This window comes from Cupressus sempervirens, chromosome 10 (genome assembly GCF_028749045.1).
Source record: "Cupressus sempervirens isolate cs-2001-9-10 chromosome 10, ASM2874904v1, whole genome shotgun sequence".
In the NCBI taxonomy this organism is placed as follows: Eukaryota; Viridiplantae; Streptophyta; class Pinopsida; order Cupressales; family Cupressaceae; genus Cupressus; species Cupressus sempervirens.
The window spans coordinates 494,734,276-494,759,094 of NC_143127.1; the positions used below are offsets into that span (position 1 = coordinate 494,734,276).

General features: G+C 34.8%; 1 protein-coding gene across 7 annotated transcripts in view; it reads left to right on the forward strand.

Moving 5' to 3' along the window:
- The window catches only part of LOC149534828 (P-loop containing nucleoside triphosphate hydrolases superfamily protein), a 167,851-nt gene extending 143,663 nt beyond the window's left edge, over window positions 1-24,188 (forward strand). For 4 of the 7 annotated variants that reach the window (XM_089803359.1, XM_089803360.1, XM_089803361.1 and 1 more), the window contains exons 10-13: window positions 7,296-7,382; window positions 7,474-7,538; window positions 23,605-23,633; window positions 23,790-24,188. In XM_089803359.1, the coding sequence (XP_089659485.1) occupies window positions 7,296-7,382; window positions 7,474-7,538; window positions 23,605-23,633; window positions 23,790-23,882 (274 nt within the window). In that variant the 3' untranslated portion in view covers window positions 23,883-24,188. Of the gene's footprint in view, window positions 1-4,734; window positions 4,782-7,295; window positions 7,383-7,473; window positions 7,539-23,604; window positions 23,634-23,789 lie in introns of those variants that run through there. The other 3 variants (XR_016356738.1, XR_016356739.1, XR_016356737.1) reach the window with 2 other exon arrangements.
- The last annotated feature ends 631 nt before the right edge of the window (window positions 24,189-24,819 follow it).

The following is a 24,819-nucleotide window of genomic DNA, read 5'->3' on the forward strand; positions in this document are numbered from 1 at the left end:
CTACCAAGAACATCCTTAGACTTTTGCTACTCAACGCTAAACTCAACTTTACCGTGCCCAAAGTGGTGAGGCCAATCAATTAGACCCACTCAAACTACAGTGCTAACCCTGACATTACTCGGGTCCCAAGGCACACTAAAATCACATCCATTCCTAATATGGAGATAAGAAGATCCAAAAGCATATGTAACACCACCACTATCTCCATCCAAGATTGATAGAGGATGAATGTGTTGACTCTGCAAGTAATCCAACTTACAATTATTGATCCCATTTATAGCAGATGGCAAATAGCCATCCTGCAAAGGGTGTTATAGCTTCAGAGCCATTCCACACTGATGCACCACCAAATCCTCCACGTGTGGATCAAAAAAGAAGTGATGAGTACTCCTCCCAAAGAAATCATGGTAAAATCCACCTCATTCAAGCATTGTCTGTCATTGTTCTAAATATAACTAATGTCATCTAAAACATCCACAACAACACCTATAGTGGATGTAACAATAGAACTTGATGCAACATGTAGATCTTTGTTGCTCTCAATAGATGCAGTCATCCCAACTGTATCAACTACACCTATAACTATGATAAGTGTGGTCACATCCTCAACCTACTCACAACCATAACCTATGGATAGAAGGGCATCACCAACTTCCACAGTGGACGGCTGTATAGTATTTGTAGCTAGTGAAGATTGTGCCAACCTCAAATCCATAAAAAGCTCCTCAATCTATGATTGAGACTCATAAAAGGGATAACTATGCTCTCTCCAAACAATCCATAGTCACTATAACTTCATGGGCGATCTCATCTACCTCCTCTTCCTTCCCCTTAGCGCATCATAGCAAGTGCAATCCCACTCAAGAAGATAGTCTCTGTCAGCCGATAACTATAAATAATTTTGTTTCATTATTTCAATGGCTTTTTGAAGTGTATGAAACTCTATAAGGGAAGGCTGCTATCACCATACTCAACTAACATAGGAGTACTCCAACCATAGGTAGCCAACATTTGATGACCAATATCAAAGTTCTCTATGATTGTGGCAATCATTCTATCATTAACCTTAAATTGCCCAAACAGATGATGTCTCTGAAATTCATGACTCCCATACAAGCTCTCTGAATAAAAAACTACACTTTGATATGAAGTTGAATCATCACCACTCACTATTTGATAAGAAACATCATGTCTGCTATTGCCTTTGCACACAATATCATCAAAGGTACCACTGCTATGTATCTCATGCAATGGTTCAGAAGACATTGTAGAAGCCGATGTTTGGACAGTATCTTTGCACACTTCTTCCATAATAATTGTATGCCCATCCTAAAACAATCCTGGGACTCATTGCCAATAAATGAATTTTCTAATCCATTCTCTAAGGTCTGATATGTAAAATCAGACTCATTGTTGCATAAATCTCCGTTATAAATTGCATCCACATGTGAAATATCTGTTATCTCATACTGATGCAAACATAACTCACTGCTGTCATGAAAATCTGAACTGTCATAGTTTGTATCTTCCAAGAAATCTTTGTGTTTGACGCTCCCATCTTGCATGTCAATAGTCAAGGGGACACTCACAACATGCTATGTACTTGCCATGACATCAACACCATCATTATGCTCAAGCAAGGGACTGTTGTGAAAAAATTAGAAATTTTATTGTGATTGATAACTTCTTGAGTGCTAATAATGTCAACATTCTTCTCAAAACCCACCTCCCTTTCCATTATTTCCTCGGTACTGGTGTTTGCTTCTTTTTCTTTGTAAACAAGGCATCAAAAATCTCTGGATGTTGTAGAAGCCTTGATAAATTCTTATCATTATTTGAAAAGTCTGCATGAGATCCAGTGTAGACCTTGTTTTACCCATGATCCACAACTAACCCTCTATTCTGAATGTAAGAAGCTTCACCACAGGATGGCAGGAAATCAATCTAATACCACTGTAAGAACCCCTTGTGATTCTACCCCTGAAGGCTCAGTTTTGACCTTCTGACATTTCATCAAACAGTTGGCATGCAATGCCTAAGTTATGATATTTTAGTGTGTATGTGTTTTCTTTGTCTGTAGTCGAAAGATTTTGCAATTCCAAAGTTTATACCAATGCATGAAATTCAAATTATTGTGCAAGATCTGCATAAATATCTCATCTTATTATGTCAATTGAAGAAATTGAATTTTATACAGTGATAAGCAATGCATTGAAATATAACTTAATTTGCAATCAATGAAAACCTGGAACTGATTGCATGTACTGCTGATCATCAAATATGAAATGCAGTATATTGCGAATGTGTATATTCTTGACACCTAGACATACAAACACAAAACTGAGGTAGCCTCTTCACTAGGCATGCCTCTATAAACCCAGACACCACTCTTCCTATGAATGTTGTGGCCTCTAAAATGCTCAGCTGATGCGGCAGTCTCTTAATTAGCAGTGGCCTGCAATAATGAAGTCCTTTTCCCTTTGCAATCAGTTCTGGAATATTATGGAGCTTCAAAACACCAATTTCTGCAGACAATAAAATCAATCTTGGCCTCTGGATAAGACCAATGCCTGGCACAATTCATTGGACATTTAACTAATTCAAAGTGCTATAAATACTCAGTAGAATTTCCAATTCTCAAAAATGAGAAAACTTCAAACCCTTGCTCAATTCTCTTCACCCAATTTATCAAAAGCATTTGCCCCGAAAATGAATCAATTTTCCCTTACATTGGCTTTTATATTTCTCAAAGTGAAATTGATCACAAGTCTTCAATTACACTCTTCATTAACTTGAAAAAACACTTAGCTTTTGTGTTATTTGCTTTTGTTGAATTCAAATTATAATATTTAATTATAATCCCTCCAAAACTTAGGTGCTAAAGTCACTTTATAATAAAAGCATTTAATGCACTACACCTTGCTTTATAATAAGCTTTTAATATTATTATTAATTAAGTAGAACTTAATTAATAATTCAATAATCATGGAATCAGCAAGTGGTCAACATTCAAATCCGGATATATTCTGCCAAGGCCAGACATCCAAGTGCCCTTCCAAGTATAGCAATTGAGTGTAATTGACTTACCATAAATAGTAAATATTTGAATAATTGCTCCAGTTGTCGATACTGAATCTCAGCACTGCCACAAGTTGTTAAGGTGCCCCACTACAGATAGAACCCCTGGTTTTCTTGAATTAGATGCTAACTATAAATAATAAGTCTGCCAAATTGATCCAAACAAATGTAAATCTTGAACACTTGTGACCTCTGGTGTGGGAATTGGCCTCTGGCTCTTCCAATTGAGACCCTCCAACCAACTTAGCCTACGAGGGCCACTGATAGGCTAATTTGAACCACCAACCACAGTGAGCTATAAAAGGGACATCACAAAATCTCGAGTACATGTCTGAGTCTTCCACAAAACCTCCTAATTCCGATCCACCAACTCTCTTGAACTTGATTCGCAAGTTCTTGACAAGTTACTTGGACCAATGAAGGACTCGCGAATCTGTTCAAGTCTGCGGAGAGTCAGCAGATTTTTCAAACTATGGCTTGCTTAAAGAAACACCTTTAGGTTTTTTTGCTATGCTTGGACCACCCTAGAAAGACAAACAATTCAAATTGCAAGTAATATTCTTTAGTTTAGAGTTTTAGGTTATTGTCTTTATAACAGTGAGCTTCAACTATATTTGGAAGTGTAACAACCAGTTTTCCCTAGTCTTAATTAACAACTAACATATTCAAAAAACTACAGTTATTACTTCAATTTCATAGAAAGACAGTTATATCAGTTTTGTTCATATGAAAGAGATTGACAGTTAAAATTAGTTAAACAAAAAATTTTAACTAAGAAATTAAAAATACCATCAAAGAATTTACTATAGAAATTTAAATCCACATACCAAGGAATTGGAATCGAGAAATCATTGTAGGGATGTTTTTGCAATCACCCAGATTAGTCCACAAATACCATTAAATACCACTATATAAAATTAGGGCATCACATACCACTATATCAATTAGGGCATCGATTACCATTGGATCATTTAGGGCTTCAGATACCACTGTAACACTTAGGGCTTCAGTGACCACTAGATCATTTAGGTCATTAGATACCACTGTATCAATTCAGGCTTCAAATACCACTGAATCAATTAAGGCTCCAGATACCATTGTATCACTTAGGGCTTCAGATACCATCCTATCATTCCTTTCCTTGTGGCAATAACATAAGATTAGAAGATATGCTTATATTTATTATTCATATAAATGAAAGATTGATATAACATTCCATTAGATAAATCTTTCTCTTGCAACTAAATGTAAAATAACTGTAATGATGAAAAAACTCAATTAATCTTTACCTTACTCTTGCATATACATCATAAAAGTAAAATACCTGTTTCTGGTAACCAATTGAATGTATAACTTATCTTTATTTGTTGTACGTCCAACAACTTGGGGAGAGGTGAAATATTGTCAGGGGCTTAACCACCCAACCTCGGACCTTAACTTTATCCCCACACAATCTCTAACAAGAAAGGCCCTCCCTACCCGGAATAGACAGGGATCATCTTGTCATCCACTGAACATCTTGGTATCTGACCACACCTCTTGACTTGACAGTAGGAGATTACAATAATAGGATCATATGAGTTATTATATGTTTCCCTTTAAAAAAAATGATAAACATTGTTATGTCATAACTGATACTGTTTCATGTTATTGCAGATTCCTTTCTCTCACCTCTCCACCCTTTTCTTTGGCCACACAGTCAGGTGAGTCTCAAGTGTTCGGAATCTTAGAGCAGACAGCTTTGTCAATTATTCAAGAAGATTACATACATCCATTATTTCACAGTCTATGATTACATGATTATGTTCTTTTTAAGATTTCAGAATTGATTGTTTAAATATAATATCCATTGGCATAATGATTATGGATCCATACCAAGTTTTTCTTGGCTTCCACTTGCCATGACAAGCAAAATTAAAAGAGGACCAAATCTGTAATATCAAATAAGATATCAAATGTAAGCGATAAACCTACAAACATATTGTGAACATCTGAAAAGGTTGGGTCAACATATACCATGTCATGTAAGAGCTCATTAATATTCAAACATTACCCAACAAGTATCTTTGGCTTGTACTACATTTGTTGAGGTATGTGATTATTCCTATATATGGTGATTTGGCATAATGATTGAATTCAGAAAATCAGTCTTTCTTTACCTTGCTTCGATTCCATTTTTTCGAAATATCGAGTGAAAACAATATTATAGCTAAACATTCTATTTGGGTATCAAGCATTTACCAAAATGAATACTTGAACCAAGGAAAGTTACCATCATAACAATGCTATAGTCAGAATAAAATATATGATTTGCACAAGAGTTTTGGTTTCCACAATATGAAAGAGACGTTGCAGACGTATCTATGCAACTGCTTCAAAAAGCTGAGTTCATAAGGCCGAGTTACTATTGAAACATGGTTGCTTAGACTAGAAGAGAAAATGGGACTTCGACTCATTGGATTGCATGAAAACGAGTGCCGGAGATGACAAAAAGATTAAGGAAACGCAGTAAAGATTGAAAAGTTCACGCTATGCTATATTGGAAAAAATAATATATATCCATGGCAAGGCAGACGAGTTAATAAAAAGGTGTCGGACTTCAACCTCGGCTTCGGCTACAATGAAGAACTGTGCCTTCTTGGCTTCCACCAGTTGAAAGATTATTTTCGTGACTAATAAATGAAGTCGGGTATGCATGAAGATATATCTCCGGTGAATAAAAGAAGTCAGAAAATAATATATATCCTTGCCTCCCTCTCAACTCATAATATAAAAAGGTTTAAAGAAAACTCTTGGCTCCCTCCTTTTTTTTTCAAAGATTATAAGCCATTTGAATTCCCAAGTGTTTAATTCGATTAAAAAAAAAGAGGGAAAAATAAATACAAGGTTGGAAGATAAAGTTGGAAAGATTATAATTCAAATGTTGTTATATTTTGAATATTATTATAATCTTATATTTATATATGTACATGTAAACATCACTTTATTAAATTAGTAAAATATGATAGTGCCAAATCATTATTTATATTTATATGCATGTATACAAATATTTATTAAAATAATATGATGAAAGATCAAAAATCCTTTGAAGTATGTTTTATATTTTAACTCAATTATTTTACATTTCTCAATTTATTTATTTAAATAGCTCATGTGGGTCCCACAGATGTATTCTTGTTTCAAGTCACTAGGTTCTCAACCCATCTACCCAGTGATGGTGATGCTCCTATGCCTAATTCTTTTTTGACAATGCTTCCACCCCTTCGATGTGTTTCCTGCAAGGAAATTCTCCGTAATTGAATTCTATTATCATAATAAATTATTTAATCATAAATAATCATAACAATTAACCATCTTCTCAATTTCCATGAATTCATGATAATTGATCAACTAACTTGTTATCTTCATTTGAAATTATAACAACTAACCATCTTACCATTTTGCAAGATTATAACAAATTAAATTGCCAATTGACTTCATGTGAACCTCAACGGCTATATTTTAAATTAGGTCAAAAATTGGGATGTAACAAGAAGTGTTTTTACGGCACACCTATACCATTTTGTCTCAACAATTGCTAATTAAACTTCAACTATTAGTTTTTTTATACATTGTAATTTTAGTGATTAGTTTCATACAATATTTTTTAGTATGATTTATATTCTAGGATGCTTCAAGAATAGTTTGCAACAATGGCACTAGATGACCTACCTATGACAGATTACCTTGAAGAATGAACATCTTGCCTATCTTGATCATTATTATTTATATATCGTTTTCTCTCAGAGTATTTCGTAATCCCAAGATATCTTATTAGGTGTAGGATTATTAAGCAAAGGAATATATTTTTATCATGACATCAATAGTGTTACTTGTGATTAGTTCATAATTTTATTTTATTTTGAATTAGTTCATAATGTTAGATCCTTGTTAATATTATTATTTGTGATTTGTAATCTTAGCCAGATTTTCTACATTTCGAGAAATGCCTGGTTCAAAATCTATTTAAACTTTTTTTCTTTGTTGTTGCCATACAAGCAGCATGAACATGCAATAGCTTTTCAGCAACTAATCTCGTCCATATCTAGCTCTTTTCATCCAATATAGTATCCATCAAATAAAGTTTAGAAGGGTTTAATTATAGACTCTTTTGTTTGCATTCAATCGTATAATATTTTAATGAACAAAATTTGATATTGTCTCTTTCTTGTTGCCAGACATAAATTAGTGATAGTGGAAGGAAATTACTTGCTTTTAGAAGATGGGTGTTGGAGAGAAGTAGCTTCCATCTTTGACGAGCGATGGTATTTCTTAATTTATCATAATTGGGCAATTAATACATAATCTTTTAGGTTTTCATGCTTATAACTATTGATGCATATTTTATGGATACAGGTTTTTGGATATCGATATTGATCTAGCTATGAGGAGGGTTGAGAAGAGGCATATATTAGAAATAAGTATTATTCAACTCTCTTTCTTCTCAACACTACATAGTAAAAGAAGGAATTAAGTTTTGAAACAAATTTTAATGATACACTCATACTAGACAGTAATTCTTGATTGAATAGTAATTGAATTCATCATGTGAATTAATTATGAATGGTATATATTAAGAATTCAAAAAATCCTGTGAATGAAAGTGCTTCTGATACTAACTATCTGGATTTATTTTCTATGCAAATCATCCAAATAGTTATTAACTTATTACCATAAGCTCTCTTTATTCAAATAACCTTGTGAATATAAGTGCTTCTGATAATAACTATCTGGGTGTTTTTGATGCAAAATCATTCAAATAATAATTGCCATAAGCACTCTCGTTCACTTAAGTGGACTGTGGAAATTTCATGTGTCTTAATAACTTAGATAGCACAACTTTCACAATAAAAATGGTATATATGAGAGTAACTCATCTCCTCTAGTGTACCAGCAAGACATGGTAGACTTGAAGAAACAAAAGGAGTACATCACTTTTTTTTCTGTATATAAGTCTTAGCAAAATTTTGGAAGGCTATATGATAGACACAAAATGAATGGGAAGGAAGGCCAGTTTTTGGAGCAAGGACTCATTCTCAATTCCATTATGCATCTATTTTCCCGATGACATGTAAAACTCAAGTTAAACGTACTACTTTTCCATTCCATATAGTTCCAAACTTATCAACGTCTTTTTTGGTTATTCCAATTTCTCGTGGTATTAATGATCAGCCAGGTATGAACTTTGAAGTGATCAACTACGTAACTAGCATTCAAGCAATGAAAAAGTGCTTTGATATTTGAATATAAAATCAAGTTTTATGCTTAGAATAGTGTTTGGGTGGATTTAGTAAGCTATATTTCTTGCATGCAACACATCGCAAAGGCTCATATTCCACGATAGGGTCAGTTAAATATAATAAAACCATTCTAGCATCCATAAGGAACCAAAAGTAAGGAATTAGATATATCGAAGCTTTTGACCAGCCTTCATTTTTCACACTAGATGCTCAAATATTTGAACAAAGAAATCATATATTTTTATAGTACAACAATGATAAATGCTATGAGTCATGACACTTTAATTCAAATAAAAATGAAATGGTCACACCGTAAGTCGTACAACCAAGTTAGAATAATAAATTTCTTCAAATTGTATTCATCAATATTAATAAAATTTTCACTATAGCTTAAATAGATAAGTTAGAAAATAACAAAACCGATCTTCACATTAAAATATTGAAAAGCCTACAAACTTAAGAAACTTCCACAAACCAATTGAAATTTGAATGTCCTATACATTTCTGGGAAAACTTTGTAAATCTTCAAGAAGATTTTGAATCTGATTTTTCACACAATTGCAATCTTTGAATGAAATGACCTCTATGGATTTTGTCCCCAAATCCAAACTTGAGACCAAGAGGGCTTTCACCCTTTGCTTTCATTACCAGGAGGGATTTTGTCCTCTGGCCAAAATATGAATACTGATGCTCAATCTGTAATAAAAGGGTTTTTAATAAATGATGGAGTGATGGGTTCATGATGGACTGATTTTCATGATGGGTTCTCTTGTAATTGTTTGTTTTCTATTTTTAGCCTCCAAGAAGAAATTTCTAGAATTTATTTACTTCGAAAAACTAAGTTGTCGGTTCAGGTTCAAATATGGGTTGGAGAAATCAGTTCTAGAATACAACAAAATTTTGTAATGGAGTTTAGGTTCATTTGGGTTCTTTAGTGCAAAAACGTTAAAAATCCTATATATATATATATATATATATATATATATAGTCCCCTAATAACTTTGAAAATACATTATATTAATAAAAACAATAGTCAAATATATTATTTATTATTAATAAAAAAATATAGTATATAATTTCAAATTTATATATATTTATAAAATTAAAACTGAGATGGCATATATTTTAATCGATAAAGTAAATTAGCTTATGTAGTATATTGCCAATAAAGTAAAATGCATCTCAACTTAATAATTACTCACTAACATTTTGATTATAAACTTCATTGTCTATTGGAAACTCGGAAGTTAGCACTTTCACGACAGACACAAGAGACCCTTGTATACAGTTTGGAAATCATGGTATTGCAGAGTCAAGATAGAGATCAACCTTTTGAACTACAATGTGTTCTCGCATTATCCCTAGTTTTATATGTTGATTCCATGAAAGCAGTTATGAAAAACCTGATCCAAACCCTTATAAGTGAGTGGCCCAATACCTATTTGTATTTGTCCAATTAAACGGCTGTAATATCCCCCTAATGATGGAATTTAATCATAATAGTCAGAATAAAAATATATAAACACTTCAAAATCATAAGAGACAATAATTATAATATAACAAAGTTATTTGTAAGAGACTATGATAATTATAAGATACTTTATATATATATATATGACATGAAATAAGCATAATGGATAATATTGAATTATTGAATAATAATATTACATTTCATAGATACTCAATATAATTTAACTAACATTTAGTATATAATATAACAATCAAAGAGTCATATCCCCTCGATGAAGGGACACGAACAAGTTCAGGCCATGTATATAACAAGGATGGTAAAAGAGGAGAGAGTGGGGGAGAATAGAAAGATATTGATGGAAACCTAAGGCAAACAACCAAATATCATAAGGATCAAACATTAAAAGCATAGAAGAGACAAGAATGCGTAGCTGCCAACGTGGAAAACAATAGAGCCCAATGTAGAAGGCATGAATGGAGAACAGAAAGTAGTCAAAATACAAATTCATAAGTGGCAGAGTTATACCCCACAGGAGCCATATCAATCCTCAATTCATCTCACATGAAAGACAAGTACAGTAAGTAGAAACATCGAGAAGGGTATCATATGTGACGACGTAGATTCTCACTCTACTGTGGTGTAAGACCCATTAATGCAAGAAAGGGCATACAATCAAGTATGGCTTTGAAACTGCACTATGATTGCATTAACACTTACAAATATAGCTGCAAATTGCCATTCGAAACACATCTGGAAAATCACAAATAGGGCTGCATGGTACAGGAAGCATATCTGAATATGTGAATTCATCGTTGAACATGATAAAAGATGACGAGGGAATGTGGAAGTGAGCAGCATCTTGATACAGTTAACAGATCCAAATGACGGCAAAAATCATGGAAAGGAAAGACAAGAAGGGAAGGATATGGAGCACAACTATATAGATATACAGATAAGATACAACTATTACCATTAAAGCATACTCAGATAAAACAGAATGGTGATCACAGAACAGATATGTGTGTGTGTGTGGGTGTGCGTGTGTGTGTGTTAAGGAGCAAGTGAAATAAAGTTAAGCAACAACAAAAGACCTGGCATCAGAATTATTCCAAACATTGCATGGTATTTGGAGGAGCAAGCACCAATTTAGGAAGGAAGGAACATTGATAAGGACTAAGGCAGTGTCTAAGAAGTAGTAAGATCTGAATGGTAGCCAAACATATACTTCGACTAAGTGACAAAAGATATATGAGAAGAGGACTACAACGACCAAATTCACACCTACAAGATATGTTGTAGTAAGCCACATAGTGGATAATTAATATCTAAAGAGAGAGGACTGTATACAGTGAACAGGCATACATAGTTGCAGACTTTGAGGGGAATTAGAAGTATGTAATTTTATATATATAACAAATCAAGTGTGGAGAATGTATACCAATTATACATAAGAGAATGTTATAGTCCTTATAGAGACCAAGTTAATCTTGGTAGAGGGCATCCAATTATGAATGTCAAGTTTCTCATAAAGAGAACTGAGAGTCTAGAGGGCATTCTTAGTTGAATGTCGGGATCCCAAGTTGGAACGCAGAGAGAGATTTGTAGAGAATCTCTAGAGACAAAATATAGTGTAGTGGTCAAACATATGCATATGTCAAAGATAAGAGACTTGGTAGAGGTGGGATCTCTACCAAGTAATGTTACCAAAGATCCCGAAGAGGCCTAAGGGAGAAGCTATTTCTATGACAATTACCTAATTGAGACGTAGTTCTCACCAGAGGGTTAGGTGATTGAAGAAAGGATCTCTCCCAAAGGATTAGGAAGGGTAGCCTGGGTAGCATTTAGATCAATATTTACTTAAATCTAATGTTGTTTATATGTTTTACATACAATTTTCAATATTGTACTAACAAATGGTTGCAAGTTATAGCTTTCGAACCTAATCAAGAAACGGGGACATCACAACGACCATTCTCCCATGGAAAAGATGGTTTTTTGTATTTATTCCCGATTGAAAATGTTACCACAAATTTTGGTCTACTATTTACTTGCAAGTGAAGGCCTAGTTTGAACAAGATCCAGACCTAACCACAAAACCCTCGAACCCAATAACATAGTTTTAAAACATTTTAATTACAATTTTTCCTGTTGTCCTAGTGACATCAAATTAGGCTCTCGTTTAAGAGCACTTTAAGGTACTTAATAATATAATAAAAATTATTTTTTAATAAAATTGAAGTTAATTTTCCAGCAATTGAAATTAAATTATTAAATAATTTCCTTAATCTGAAAAAGAAGTCATAACAAAAGCTGTCAAACGAATGTCAATTCCCAAAAATATTTGAGTGAATATAAAAACATGGATGTGAACAAGGATCGTTATTCACTATAACCCTACAGAGTAGAATCTCAAAACATCTTACGATTTCCCGTGGTACCATAACATTCTTTTGTGTTCTCATGATTTCTAGAAAGCTGTGATTATTGTTATTTTGTTCATTTCCCTTACGGTGACAATATTATTATGATTGAAATTTTAATAAGAGCTGGAATATGAAAGCTCACGACTATATCATGGAAGTTTTCGAGTTTGTAATGTCCCTAACATAATTAAATATTATTTGTCTGTATGGCCCCAATTTTATTCCTTATTTTATTAGTTAGATGTTTTGTCGTGTCGGCCCATTTGTAACCCTTTTAGAAGTATCCTTGAGCCCATTTATAAGGCCAATGAATTCCACATGAAGTTTAGCCTTTTGCAGTTTTGGAGGTGCAAGATCCTCCCTATTCTATATTCACAATTTTAGTGGGAGTCACTCCTCACCCTATTCTGTATGTCAATCCAAATTTATGATATTTCCAGTTCAAGACACATCTTTGAAATTTGAATAATATCTCCATAATATGAATGCAATTCTTTGTCATGGGTCATGCCTTCCTCTATTGGAGTACTCTTGCATCTAGCATCATATTCACATTCTCCAAACATTAATGATACTTCGTCTTTACCTATGTTGACAATACTGTAGACTACATGACTAGAGTGTGGGCCGATAAACCAGAGTAGATCATACACAAGCCTATAGGGAAGAAGAATATCTTTCTATGAAACAAACCACGACTATAAGGGAGAGAGAGGGACAACCATGCAGAAGTTTTGACCATATCGTCAAGACCATATGCCAAGTGTGAATTGTACATCAAGGACAAGAGGGAGGATACATATCATGGATCATACATGAGCCATATGTGTGGGTGCAAGTTGCGAGGTTATATGACTAAAGTGTGGGCCAATAGACTAGAGTAGGTCGTACACAAGTCCGTTGGGAAGAACAATATCTTTCTATGACAGAAACCACGATTGTATGGAAGAGAGAGGGACAACCATATAGAGGTCTTGACGGTATGGTTAAGACCATACGCCAAGTGTGAATTGTACATCAAGGACAAGATGGAGGATACATATCGTGGATCATATTTGAGCCATACGTGTGGGTCATGTTGCGAGGTTACATGATGAGTTGGACAACAAATGTGTATTGCCAAACTACAAACAACGTAGTTCAGTGGGAGTCATATGACCAAGGCTATTGTAGGGCCATTACAGTGCTATTAGAGTTGGTGGTCTTGCCAGCCTGTTAGGTAACATTGGATACGAGCAAGATCCCAATCAACAAACATAATGGGGGAATCAAGCATCGAGATGATGACACTGCTACGGTAGCTAACAAGAAAACAACTTAGTGGAGAAACTTTGGTTTATAGATAACAACTTGGTGAGACCTAGGCAAAGGGACAACAAATTGGCAAAACCCTTCTACATTTTTCAGTAGAAAAAACGAATGGAGGACATAATGGGCACAGTCATAATTTTGTCAATGAGAGGCCTCAAATAGAGCATTCCCACACACGCCCTATGATGTCGACCTTTTGTCAAGGAGTTGAACAACATGACGAGTAAGAGCCTACATACTTGGAAATGCAAGATCAATTCAAGCTAAATTTGGTTTGATGTTAGATTTGGAGTGGAAATACCCTTCAAAGATTAGGTGGACTTACGAATGAGGCATTCTAAGAGACATGGCCATTACAACGATGATATCAAGCGAAAGATTGGCAAGATAAATTTATCATCCTTTGATGGGTCTAGGCAAAAATCAGCACAAGCGCGTGTACAGAAAGCAGATACTTACTTCCATCTCAACCCAAAGCCTGAAGGAGAGGCAATCAACTTTGTAGCACTTCACCTGGAAGGCGTTTCTCATGATGGTGGCACCATGGGATAGTCACCCTCGGTCATGATTGAGTCACTTCATATGCCAACTTCACAGAGAGGCTTATAGACCACTTTGATAGAAAGGATCTAGAGCTCAACTTCAAGCAGTTCACACAACTAAGGCAAATGGGACCAGTGGACAATTGTCACAAAATTCCAGACTTTGTTGTCTATAGACATTTCGGAGAGTAGATTGTTCATGTTGTTCATGGATGGATTGATATTACCCTTGAAGGGTTAGTTCAAAGGTTTCAACCTCAACACACTCATGACAGCGATCAAGAAGGCACATCACATAGAAATCGCATTTTGTTCTTCTAGGAATTACTAGCATGCCAAACCTTCCCTTGATTCGAAGGAGAAAGACAACAAACCATATTCGAAGAAACCGTAATTGGATGAGGCCATTAAACAAGAGCTTGGTAGGAGGAAACTCTGCTACACCTCAATGGAGCCGTGGGAACCAAGGCACCAATGCTTAGGCAAGGGAAAGATCCACTACATTAAGGTAGCATCTGACGATAAGAAGAATGTGGATTTTGAGCAACAAAAAGAGGGGGCTACCAAAGAAATAAATCAAGCAGAGAGAATTGTTGAGGAGAGGGTCATTGCAACACTAGGTGGCATCCCAACAATAGGGCCTCACTCATCTTCATCAACTCATCACTTGTTACCTAAAGGGGTTTGTGTATAGAAGAACATGAAAGGTTCAAAGTCAAGGTGGCAAAAGGAAATCTTTTGTCATGCACTCACTTGGTTCCACCACTAAGCATCACTATGGGAAAATACATAGTGATAGATGATTTCTTTGTGGTAGCTCTAGATGACATGGATGCCATATTAGGCATTCAATGATGGAGACCCTCAGACTGTACACACAAAGCTTTAAAGGATGGAATTCTCAATTGAGGTGGATGGCAAGAAGGTGGTTTTGAGAGGAATGTCAAATGGGGCTCAAGGGAAATTTCAGCAAAACGGATCAAAGCAATTTTTAGACACGATGACGTCATTTGGGTGGCACACTACTTGGTCTCAACGAAATTTGTGAGGGGGCAACAAACTTACTACCAGTATGAAGAGCTTCATGTGGTATTGGATAAGTGCAGTTTGCTCTTCATTGATACTTCACCCAGTAACCCCACATCGAGGCTTTGAGCACACCATCAAGTTGCAGGAAAAAGACAAACTTCATATCACGACACCCTATCGCAATAGGAATAAGTTCAAAGAAAAGATAGAGAAGATGATCCAAGAATTCCTTGATAACAGATGGATCAGGCCCAACTCTAGCCCCTTGACATCTTCTTTGGTATTGGTGAAGAAGGACGAGTCTCTCAAGATGTGTGTAAACTACCATGCATTGAACAAGATGACTATCAAAATTGATATATTGTTCCTAGTATCGATAAGTTGTTCGATGAATTGCATGTTGTAGTCTATTTCTCCAAAGTTGATCTTCACTCCAACTACCACCAAAGTACATGAGGGTGCAAGATGTCAAGAAGACAACTTTTTGTTGCCACTACAGTCACTGCAAGTTCTTATTCATGTTGTTTGGGTTGACCAATGCTCCAACCACTTTCTAGTCTTGCGTGAACCACATCTTCAATATGCAATTGTGCAAGTTTTTGTTGGTGTTCTTCGATGACATACACTTTTACAATTATACTTGGGAGGAACATCTAAACCTTTTGGATGAAGTATTAGGGATCATGGAGTCACAATAATTGTTTGCCAATAGGTCCAAATGCAAGTTTGGGATGACAAGGATATTGTACTTGGGTCACATCATCAGTGCCCAAGGCATATAGGTTCACCAGGAGAAGATTCATGCAATTCTAGAAAATCTTGCACCAAGATCCTCTCAAAGTTGTGTGTGTTCTTTGGATTTTGCAATTATTACAAAAGGTTTGTGAAGCGATTTTCACAACTGGGTGCACCACTAATGGATTTGATGAAGGGATCCTTCCATTGGGATGAGAAGGTGTAGCACATATGCGGCAAGTTGAAGGAAGTCATGAGTATGTGACTAGTACTGGTGTTACTAGACTTCACTCGGCCCTTTGCCCTGAAGTGTAAAATCTTGGAGCAGTGTTACTGCAAGACTGTCACCCCATCGGGTTTGAGAGTCGGAAGCTCTCGAGAGCAGATGGGTGCACTCCATTTATGACAAGGAGATGCTCTCCATCATGCATGTGCTTGTAAGGTTTCAGCAGTACCTCATTGGAGCAAACTTTGTAGTGTGGGCAAACCACAACAATCTGAGATATTTCTTGGAGAAGAAGGTTTCAAACAAGGGACAACAAAAAATGGGTGAGCGAAATCCAAGCATATAATTTTGATATTGAGTACATGAAGGGAAAGAATAAGGTGTTAGTCAACACTCTGTCAAGAAGACCTACCATATGTTCACTATCACAAATCTTGGCAAATTGGAAGGCATGCCTAATTGTTGAGTACTCCAAGGATTCTTTCAAACTGAAGGATGGGCAAATACAGGATGGGAGGTACAAGGTGGTTGACAACATTATCTACTACAAGCACAAAATTTATTTGGAACCTGAATTAATGATAGAGAACATTCCAAGGGAAGTTCATTACTCACCTCTCGCAGGACACCCAAAAAACCTTAAAGACATATAGGCAAGTTCAAGAGAGGTTCACTTGGAAGGGATTGAAGGACAATGTCTTATAGTACATACAGGTGTGCTCCACTTGCCAATAGAATAACTACGAGAATACCTTGCCTACAGAGTTATTACAACCCTTGCAAATACCTGACCAAAAATAGGAGAGCATTTTGATGGATTTTACCATTGGGCTTTTGAGAGTGCAAAGGAGAGATTAGATTTATTGTAAGGTGCACCATTTGACCAAATATGCCCATTTTTTTGTCATTCCCATAGGATGCTACGCAGCTCAAGTGGTCAAGTTGTTTTCCTGGGATGTGTTCCACTTACATGGCATTCTACGAAACATAGTCATTGACAGGGACAATCATTTCCTCAATACTTTTTGGATGGAGTTGTTTCGATTGGTAAAAATGGAGTTGTCACCAAGTATAAGCTACCACCTACAGACAGATGGTCAGATGGAGATTGTGAAAAAATGGCCCAAGGGTTCCTCGAGAACTACATTTGAGTACAACAGAAGGCATGGGTTCTTTGGTTGTACTTAGCAGAATATTGTAACAACACTACCTATTACATGTCAATAGGTATATTGCCCTTCAAGGCACTCTATGGTTATGAGCCTTCATCATTTGTGGTTCTGGCATTAGGCGACAGTCTTGCATTGAGAGCCAAATACTGGCTACAAGAAAGTTTGGATATCCTAATGGCTCTCAAGAACAATCTATAGAGGGCTCAAAACAATAGAAGATATATGTCGACCGACACAATTTAGAGCAGAGTTTTGAGGTAGGAGATTTGGCTCACCTTTGTCTACAACCATACAAACAATCTTCCCTAAAGAAAAGGGGTGTTGAGAAGTCGAGGTCATGCTTCTATGGACCCTACAAAGTGGTTTGTAGGGTGGGTGAATTTTCCTACAAATAGGAGCTTCCTGAGGGAAGTTGGCTTCACAATGTCTTTCTTGTTTCATGCTTTAAAAAAGGTAGTCAAACAACTTGTCACACTTTTTGAGGTACTTCCACCTATGGACGAAGAAGGAAAACTTATTCTGAAGCCCACAAAGATCATCAATGTCAGAGAGAAAAAGATGAGATTGTACATCATCAAGGACTATCTAGTTCATTAGATAGATCTATCGGTTGGAGATGCCACCTAGGAAAGCAAACAAATCTTGGAGCATTGAGTCAACAATTGCTTGGGGGCAAGGAATTCTTGGGTTGGGAGGACTATAATGTCCCTAACATAAGTAAATAATATAATTAAATATTATTTGTTTGGATGGCCCTAAATTTAATAATATCTTTTTGGCCTATTTATTTTATTAGTCAGATTTTATGTCGTGTCAACCCATTTGTAACCCTTGGAGAAGTTTCTTGGATCCCATTTATAAGAATGAGTTTGGCATAGTTGTAGGTATGATGAATTTTATATTTTCTTTGTATTTGCAAATTCCACTTGGAGTTTAGCCTGTTGCAGTTTTGGAGATCCAAGATCTTCCTAATTCTATATTCGTAATTTTGGTGAGAGTTACTCCTCGCCCTATACTAGTTGTTGGTCCAAATTTATGATATTTCCTGTTGAACACATGTCTTTACTCCAGGGAATTCCTGCCCTTATTGGAGTACTTTCCTCTAGCCTCATTCGCATTATCCAAATATTGATAATACTTCATCACTCTCTAATCGACAATGTCATACACTGCACAGTTGGAGTGTGCGATGATAAACTAGAGTAGATCGTAAAGAAGAACAAAATCTTTGTATGACACTAACTAAGACCGTATAGGAGAGCAAAGGATAATCAAGTGAAAGTTTTGATTGTATAGTCAGGATTGTACAACAAGTGTGAATCGTACATCAAGGATCATGTGGAGGGCACATATTGTTGGATACTGTAGCTGCAAAAGAGATTTTTATCTCTAAAAATATGGGCATTATTATCGTTATGATCACCTCTAGCTGACGAGGACATTTATGATAAAATGTAATATTAAATATAAAGATGTGTCATACAACTTGCATTAAGGCATGAAAATACGAAGAGTTGTATTTGAAAATAAAGAGTTATGTTTTGAAAATTGAAAAGACCTTCGGTTGGAATGTGAATAGTCTCTCTTTATGTTATATGTATCACATCAAGTGATAGGCATTGTATACTTGAATATTTTATTATCAATAAAATGATTTTTTGTTGTGTGGCTAGGTTTTTCCTTCATTCTAGAAGGATTTTCCCAAGATAATTTGTGTGTCTCTTGTATCTATCTTGCATTTGTTTTAGTTCTATTCTTTATTGTTGTTTATCATTGTTTTCTAGGCTCAAAACTCAACACTCAACATGGTATGAGAGCCCAGTTTGATAACAACAATAAAGGAGTATGCTTAAGCCTAGTCTTGATTGTTTGGTAGCAGCATGAGAAATATTTTCATTCACTATGTCTAATGCTATGATTTGTGTAAGAACCTGTTTCTATCGAAAGGCAGGAGTTTATGTTTTGTGAACTCCATTAGCAGAGTGTTCTTGTGGGCATGATTATTGCAGGCATTCTCTAGTCATTATCGGATGTTGTTATAGATTTTGTCTTCTATATTGGCATTCAAGCGTTTTTCACAGAAGCAAAAGTTTGTGAAGAAATAAAAAGAAAAATCCCTACCCACAATCTGGCTTCTGACCATGTTGTTTTGAAAGGTCCCAATCCTATCAAGGAAATTGTCTACAGAATATCCCTCAGCCTGATGCAATTCATACCCGTCCCACCAAGATTTATATTCATTGGCTATGGATGGCTTTGGGATTTCTTAGCCTTTTAGTGAATTCTCACAAGAAATTCTCCTAATGGCAAAAGAGCAGAGATCATTTGATTGGTTTAAACTTTAAACACACCTGCAGAAGAATTCACGAGAATCTGGAAATAAGTTTTAGTTTTTGCATGATTTTGTAGTATTTTGACATTTAATATTACTCTGGGCTTTTGGATGCCAAGCTTATGATAAAGAAGACTACACTACAAAGAGATAGGCATTTTATTTTGAGTATTGATTATAGTGTATGGTTATAACATTGATTTCTTTTATAGTTGATTTTATCAACCTTTAATATCTCTCTTTGTTATAGAAAAAAGGATGCAACAAATTATGAAATGGGTTCGTTGCTTTGATGTTCAGAGGGAGGATACTATCACGATCTTATTGCATTGATCAAAGTAGTTCTTGATCTACATAATAAGTTAATGTTGAATTAATCTCTATTGATTGAGGGATGTAACAACAATGACACATAAGAGGGAGATGTTTTAGCCTCAGGAGGAGGCTTCATCAACTATCTTCTTGTGATAGTTAAAAGGGAGTTTTTACGGAATCCTTGTCAATCTTATACATGTTAATGTCTGGTAACATATAATTTGAGGCTCTTGTTGGAAAAGAGTCTTAGCTGTGATTTCCTTTCTTGTTGGTTATGAGTCTTTATTCATGTGAAATTGATGATAGTTATAAGGTCAACCTGATAACTCTTTCACTTATGAGAGATTCATAGTGAGCATCATGTAGAGAGAGTCCATGATGTCATCACATTGAGAGATTCTGTGATGGGAATTGGAAGTCATGTTGAGAGAGTCCATGAATGTATCACATTGAGAGAGTCTATGATAAAATGTTGGTTGTAAACCTTACTAACTTGTCATGTTGAGAGATTTCATGATAGCATCACATTGATTGAGTTTGTGATGAAAAGTGATTGTGATTCTTGTAGGTTTGTCATATTGAGAGATTCCATGACAGCATCACGTTGAGTGAGTCCGTAATGAAAGTTCAATGTTTCATGTTGAGTGATTCTATGATTATTACTTATGAATAAATATTTTCATCTATCATGTTGAGTGATTTCATGATTATTAATAATGAGTATATTGTTCTCTTAGTGTCATGTTGAGAGATTCCATGACAACATCAGGCTGAGAGAGTCTGTGATGAAAGTTGGTTATGTTTTCATGCTGACTGGTTCCATGAAATTTATAGATCTATGTAATTATATTTTTATCATTGACATTTTGGTTGCAGCCTTGTGTGACTATTCAGCTAAAGATCTCTCTCACTAAGATTGAGTGTTGGAGATTGTAGCTGTGATAGAGATCTTTATCTCTAGAAATATGGGCGCTATTACTATTATGGTCACTTCAAGCTGAAGAGGACATTTATGATAAATTCTAATATTAAATATAAAGACGTTTCGTAAAACATGTGTTGAGGCATGGAAATACAAAGAGTTGTATTTGAAAATAAAGAGTTATGTTTTGGAAATTGAAGAGGCCTTTGGTTGGAATGTGAAGAGTCTCTCTTTATGTTATATATATCGCATCAAGTGATAGGTATTGTATTGAATATTTTATTATCAATAAGTGATTTGTTGTTGTGTGGCTGGTTTTTCACTTCATTATAGAAGGGTTTTCCTAGGATAATTCATGTCTCTTGTATCTATCTTGCATCTGTTTTAGTTCTATTCTTTATTGCTGTTTAACATTGTTTTCTGGGCTCAAAACTCAATACATATCGTGGGTCATACGTGAGCAAGAGAGAGCCATACATGTGAGTGCAAGTTGTGAGGTTGTGCAATGAGTTGTAAAAGAAAAGGTGTGCAGCCAAACTGTTGTAAGTGCACTTCAAAGGGAGTTGTATGGCCAAGGCTGCCGTAGGGACATTACAAAGTCTTCGACACTCTCAAAGAAATGGAAGACAAGAATAGGCTGACTGGTTTGTACTACAAAGCAGCTTAGGCTTTAAATATATTATAGCCAGACTTGACTTGCTGGAACTACAGTTCACACAAGGCTGTAGTTTTGACCAAACAAAAGGTGTAAGTGACAACGCTAAGAAATATAATAGTATCTCTTGAGAACTGAGTTCATCCAATCAGGTGGTTTTTGTTAATGTTATTGTAGAAATGGTCAGATTCCTTCAAGCCAACATAGATAACATATGTTGATGTTAGCGTTGGGAAATTAATTCCCTCACAACAAGATGAAGCAGAAATTATTAGTATATCGTCTCAATTGATGCATCGCATCACTTGAGGCAATAATTAACAATGTTCAATAGTATCAATTCGAATGTCTATTAAAACTGTTTCATAACTAATGGTGGCCTTTCATTGGTTGAGATGCGTCTTTAGGAAGAGGCACCATCCTCTTCAATGAGAATAAATTTTCACTTCATTGTTTGAGAATAAGAACATAAGGTGATGAAAGAATATATACAGTTCACTGTATATGAAAAACATATATAGATCGATACTCATATTACAAGCAAATCGATCATTACAGCAGATCAATACTGTAAGGAGATCAAGATATATATAGTCACAGACAGATCAAGATAATATTCATAGGCATATGGATGTATTACTGTGTCATTCATTCTTTGCAGAGGGGCCCAATCTAGTGATCACTAGTGTATGCTAAGTTGGTAAGTGATAAACCCATTTTTCATGCATCGCATGGTGAAAAATTATAACTGGTCACAAAGACTTCTCTTTTCTTATTTAAAATCCATGGTAATATATATATGATTTTATGTATCAACATATCACGAAGAAATTATTGAGATTATTGTGCAAGCATAATTAGAAACCAGAGAAGAAATAAACAACGATAAAAAACTGGATGTCATGTTTAACTATTTTAAGGGTGCTAGAGTAGGTTAAAAGAAACAACACATTAAGTTGCAATGTGATGTTGTATACGCATGTAGGCAGGCATGTGCGCGAGAGCTAAAAGGCAAAAAAAAAATATAGAGCTGTTCCTAAAGAAAAAAGATTATTTGATTTACATTAAAATTAACATAATAAAAAATTGTCTAGAACTTTTTTCAAAAAATTATTTCTTTAAGAAAGAGGGTGGGCATATAACTTTTTTAACAGCTCCCAGTAGTGTATAAATAAAAGGAAAACCTTCATTCTGATTCTAATTTTAACTTCTAAAAAAACTATTCAGAGTTAAAAGTTGAAAAATTTAAAATGCAGCCCTAATTGAAAAACGTTCAGTCTGCCTTTTGCTATAAATATCTTCGTCTGTAAGCTTAAAAATAAACCAAGAAAGATATAATAAAAATTGGGAAACGGAACAGCAAATGCGGCAAGACATGATTACTCAGGACTAATCGTGAGTTTTTCGATTATAATTCTACTACGACATGAATCAACACTCATCATATGTTGATAAACTTCTAACAACCTATTCGCAAATTGGATTGGACTTAAAACACATGCATTCAATACTCACCCTGTTAAAGTTGTATCAAAAAAATTTCTCTTCATGTCAAATAATTATAGCAGCCAGTGTTTGAGAACGGGTTTTATGTAAAGAATCCAACATGGTCGGGGTTCAGCAGATGTTCTATTTTTGGTAGCAGCTATCTGTCGCTATTTTCTAAAAGTAGAGCGTGTTGATCAAGCAACCTATGAAAGTCATCTCATATATGTCTGTATTCCTTCAATTTATGGACGCCGTAAAGTTACTGAATTAACCTAAGTTTTCTTATATTTAGTTGAATGTACAATTTCTTGCACATTTTGTTGATTTTTTCCCTAAATAATCAGAATAGTGGCCAGTTCTTTAGGCCTTCTCAGAGAAACCTCCAAGAGTTTTCTTAATAATTTTTCTTTGAATCAAGAGGAGCCCTTACATAGTAATGAGAGACGTAGAAATGGCACATATGCTTTCTGGTAAGTTATTTCTATAACAGATTGCACGAAATACAACTAAAAGAATCTGTAAGAGAATAAAGATCAGCATTGCAAAAAAGATGTTATTGAAGATTATTCAGCGAGGCATGTATGTACTCAATTTTCCAGTCTAATTGTTGAGTCATTGTTTTTCAGAAAGGTCGCCCGAAGAGGCTAAATGGCGAGTAAGTTATTGATTCTTTTTCATATATTTGATAGATTGCCACGATTTTCCAATTCGGCAGTGTTTATGCTGCATTATAGGCCCAATATTGTGTTTTCTGTCTCCAGTCATATATATTTTAAAATCCCCTAACTTGCATATTGAATGAGCATGACAGGTAGAGTACAGTGACCGAAAAAATGCTGAACTTATTATCAAGTCGAGGAAAAACGCAGACCTTGTGATATACCCTGTTGAAGCTGCTCCGTAACTTCTTTCTTTCTCGTCCTCCTCTTGAACCATGATGAACATCATCTATTCGGCTCTCAGTCAATAAGTTTGAATCTCTCGGTGATTGTGCTCCTCTGGAGTTGTTTAGCTTATTTTGATAATTAGAGTGAGACTAAAGGCAGGTTCATGCCGCTGCTATTCGATTTATTGCCTGTAGAGCTGGCGGCTTCTGTTAGTTTTCATACAGCATATTAAATTTCTATTAATAATAGAAATAATAATTTATAATTTTAAAGGAAAAATTAGAAAGAAAATGTTAAAAAAGGAAGGAAATAAATTTGTGAAATCATATTTAGCACTCTGAAGTGTTTTTTATTTTTAGCAATTTTTAAAGTGAAGATAAAATAGTAATAATAATAATAATAAATTAAAAGGAAATAAATTTGTTTGGTAAACATAATGCTTTCATGTTAATACCTAGCTTAGTCATGATTAACAATATATAGTCACTATTTATTTTTAACTTTTGATTTCTTTTCAATTCCTAAATAGCAGTTGTCCTATTAAAATAGTGAGAAATTCTAAATTATTCTTGTTTTCATAATTTTAGATTTTCTTAGAAATATTTAAGTATTCAAATTTGGTCTATTGGTGAAGTTGAATGGCTCACACCCTCCATTAAAAATAAAAATAAAAATTAAATGTACTTAACATATTTATTTTCAATTTATAGATAATAGCAGTTGCACTAATCTAAATTGTTCATTTATTTTTATTTTTTTGACAATTTTAAGAGTGAAAGTCAATAAAACATCCCAAAAGAATAATGACTGCATAGCAATTAGCTTGTTTCTACACATTGTGTTGCAATTCAACCATTTGTATTACTAGCAGAGTTGCACATTGATATGAGTTAAAAAAGATTGCTACTTAAAATAAATGAAATTAATATTTTTTGATTCACCTGAAATATACAA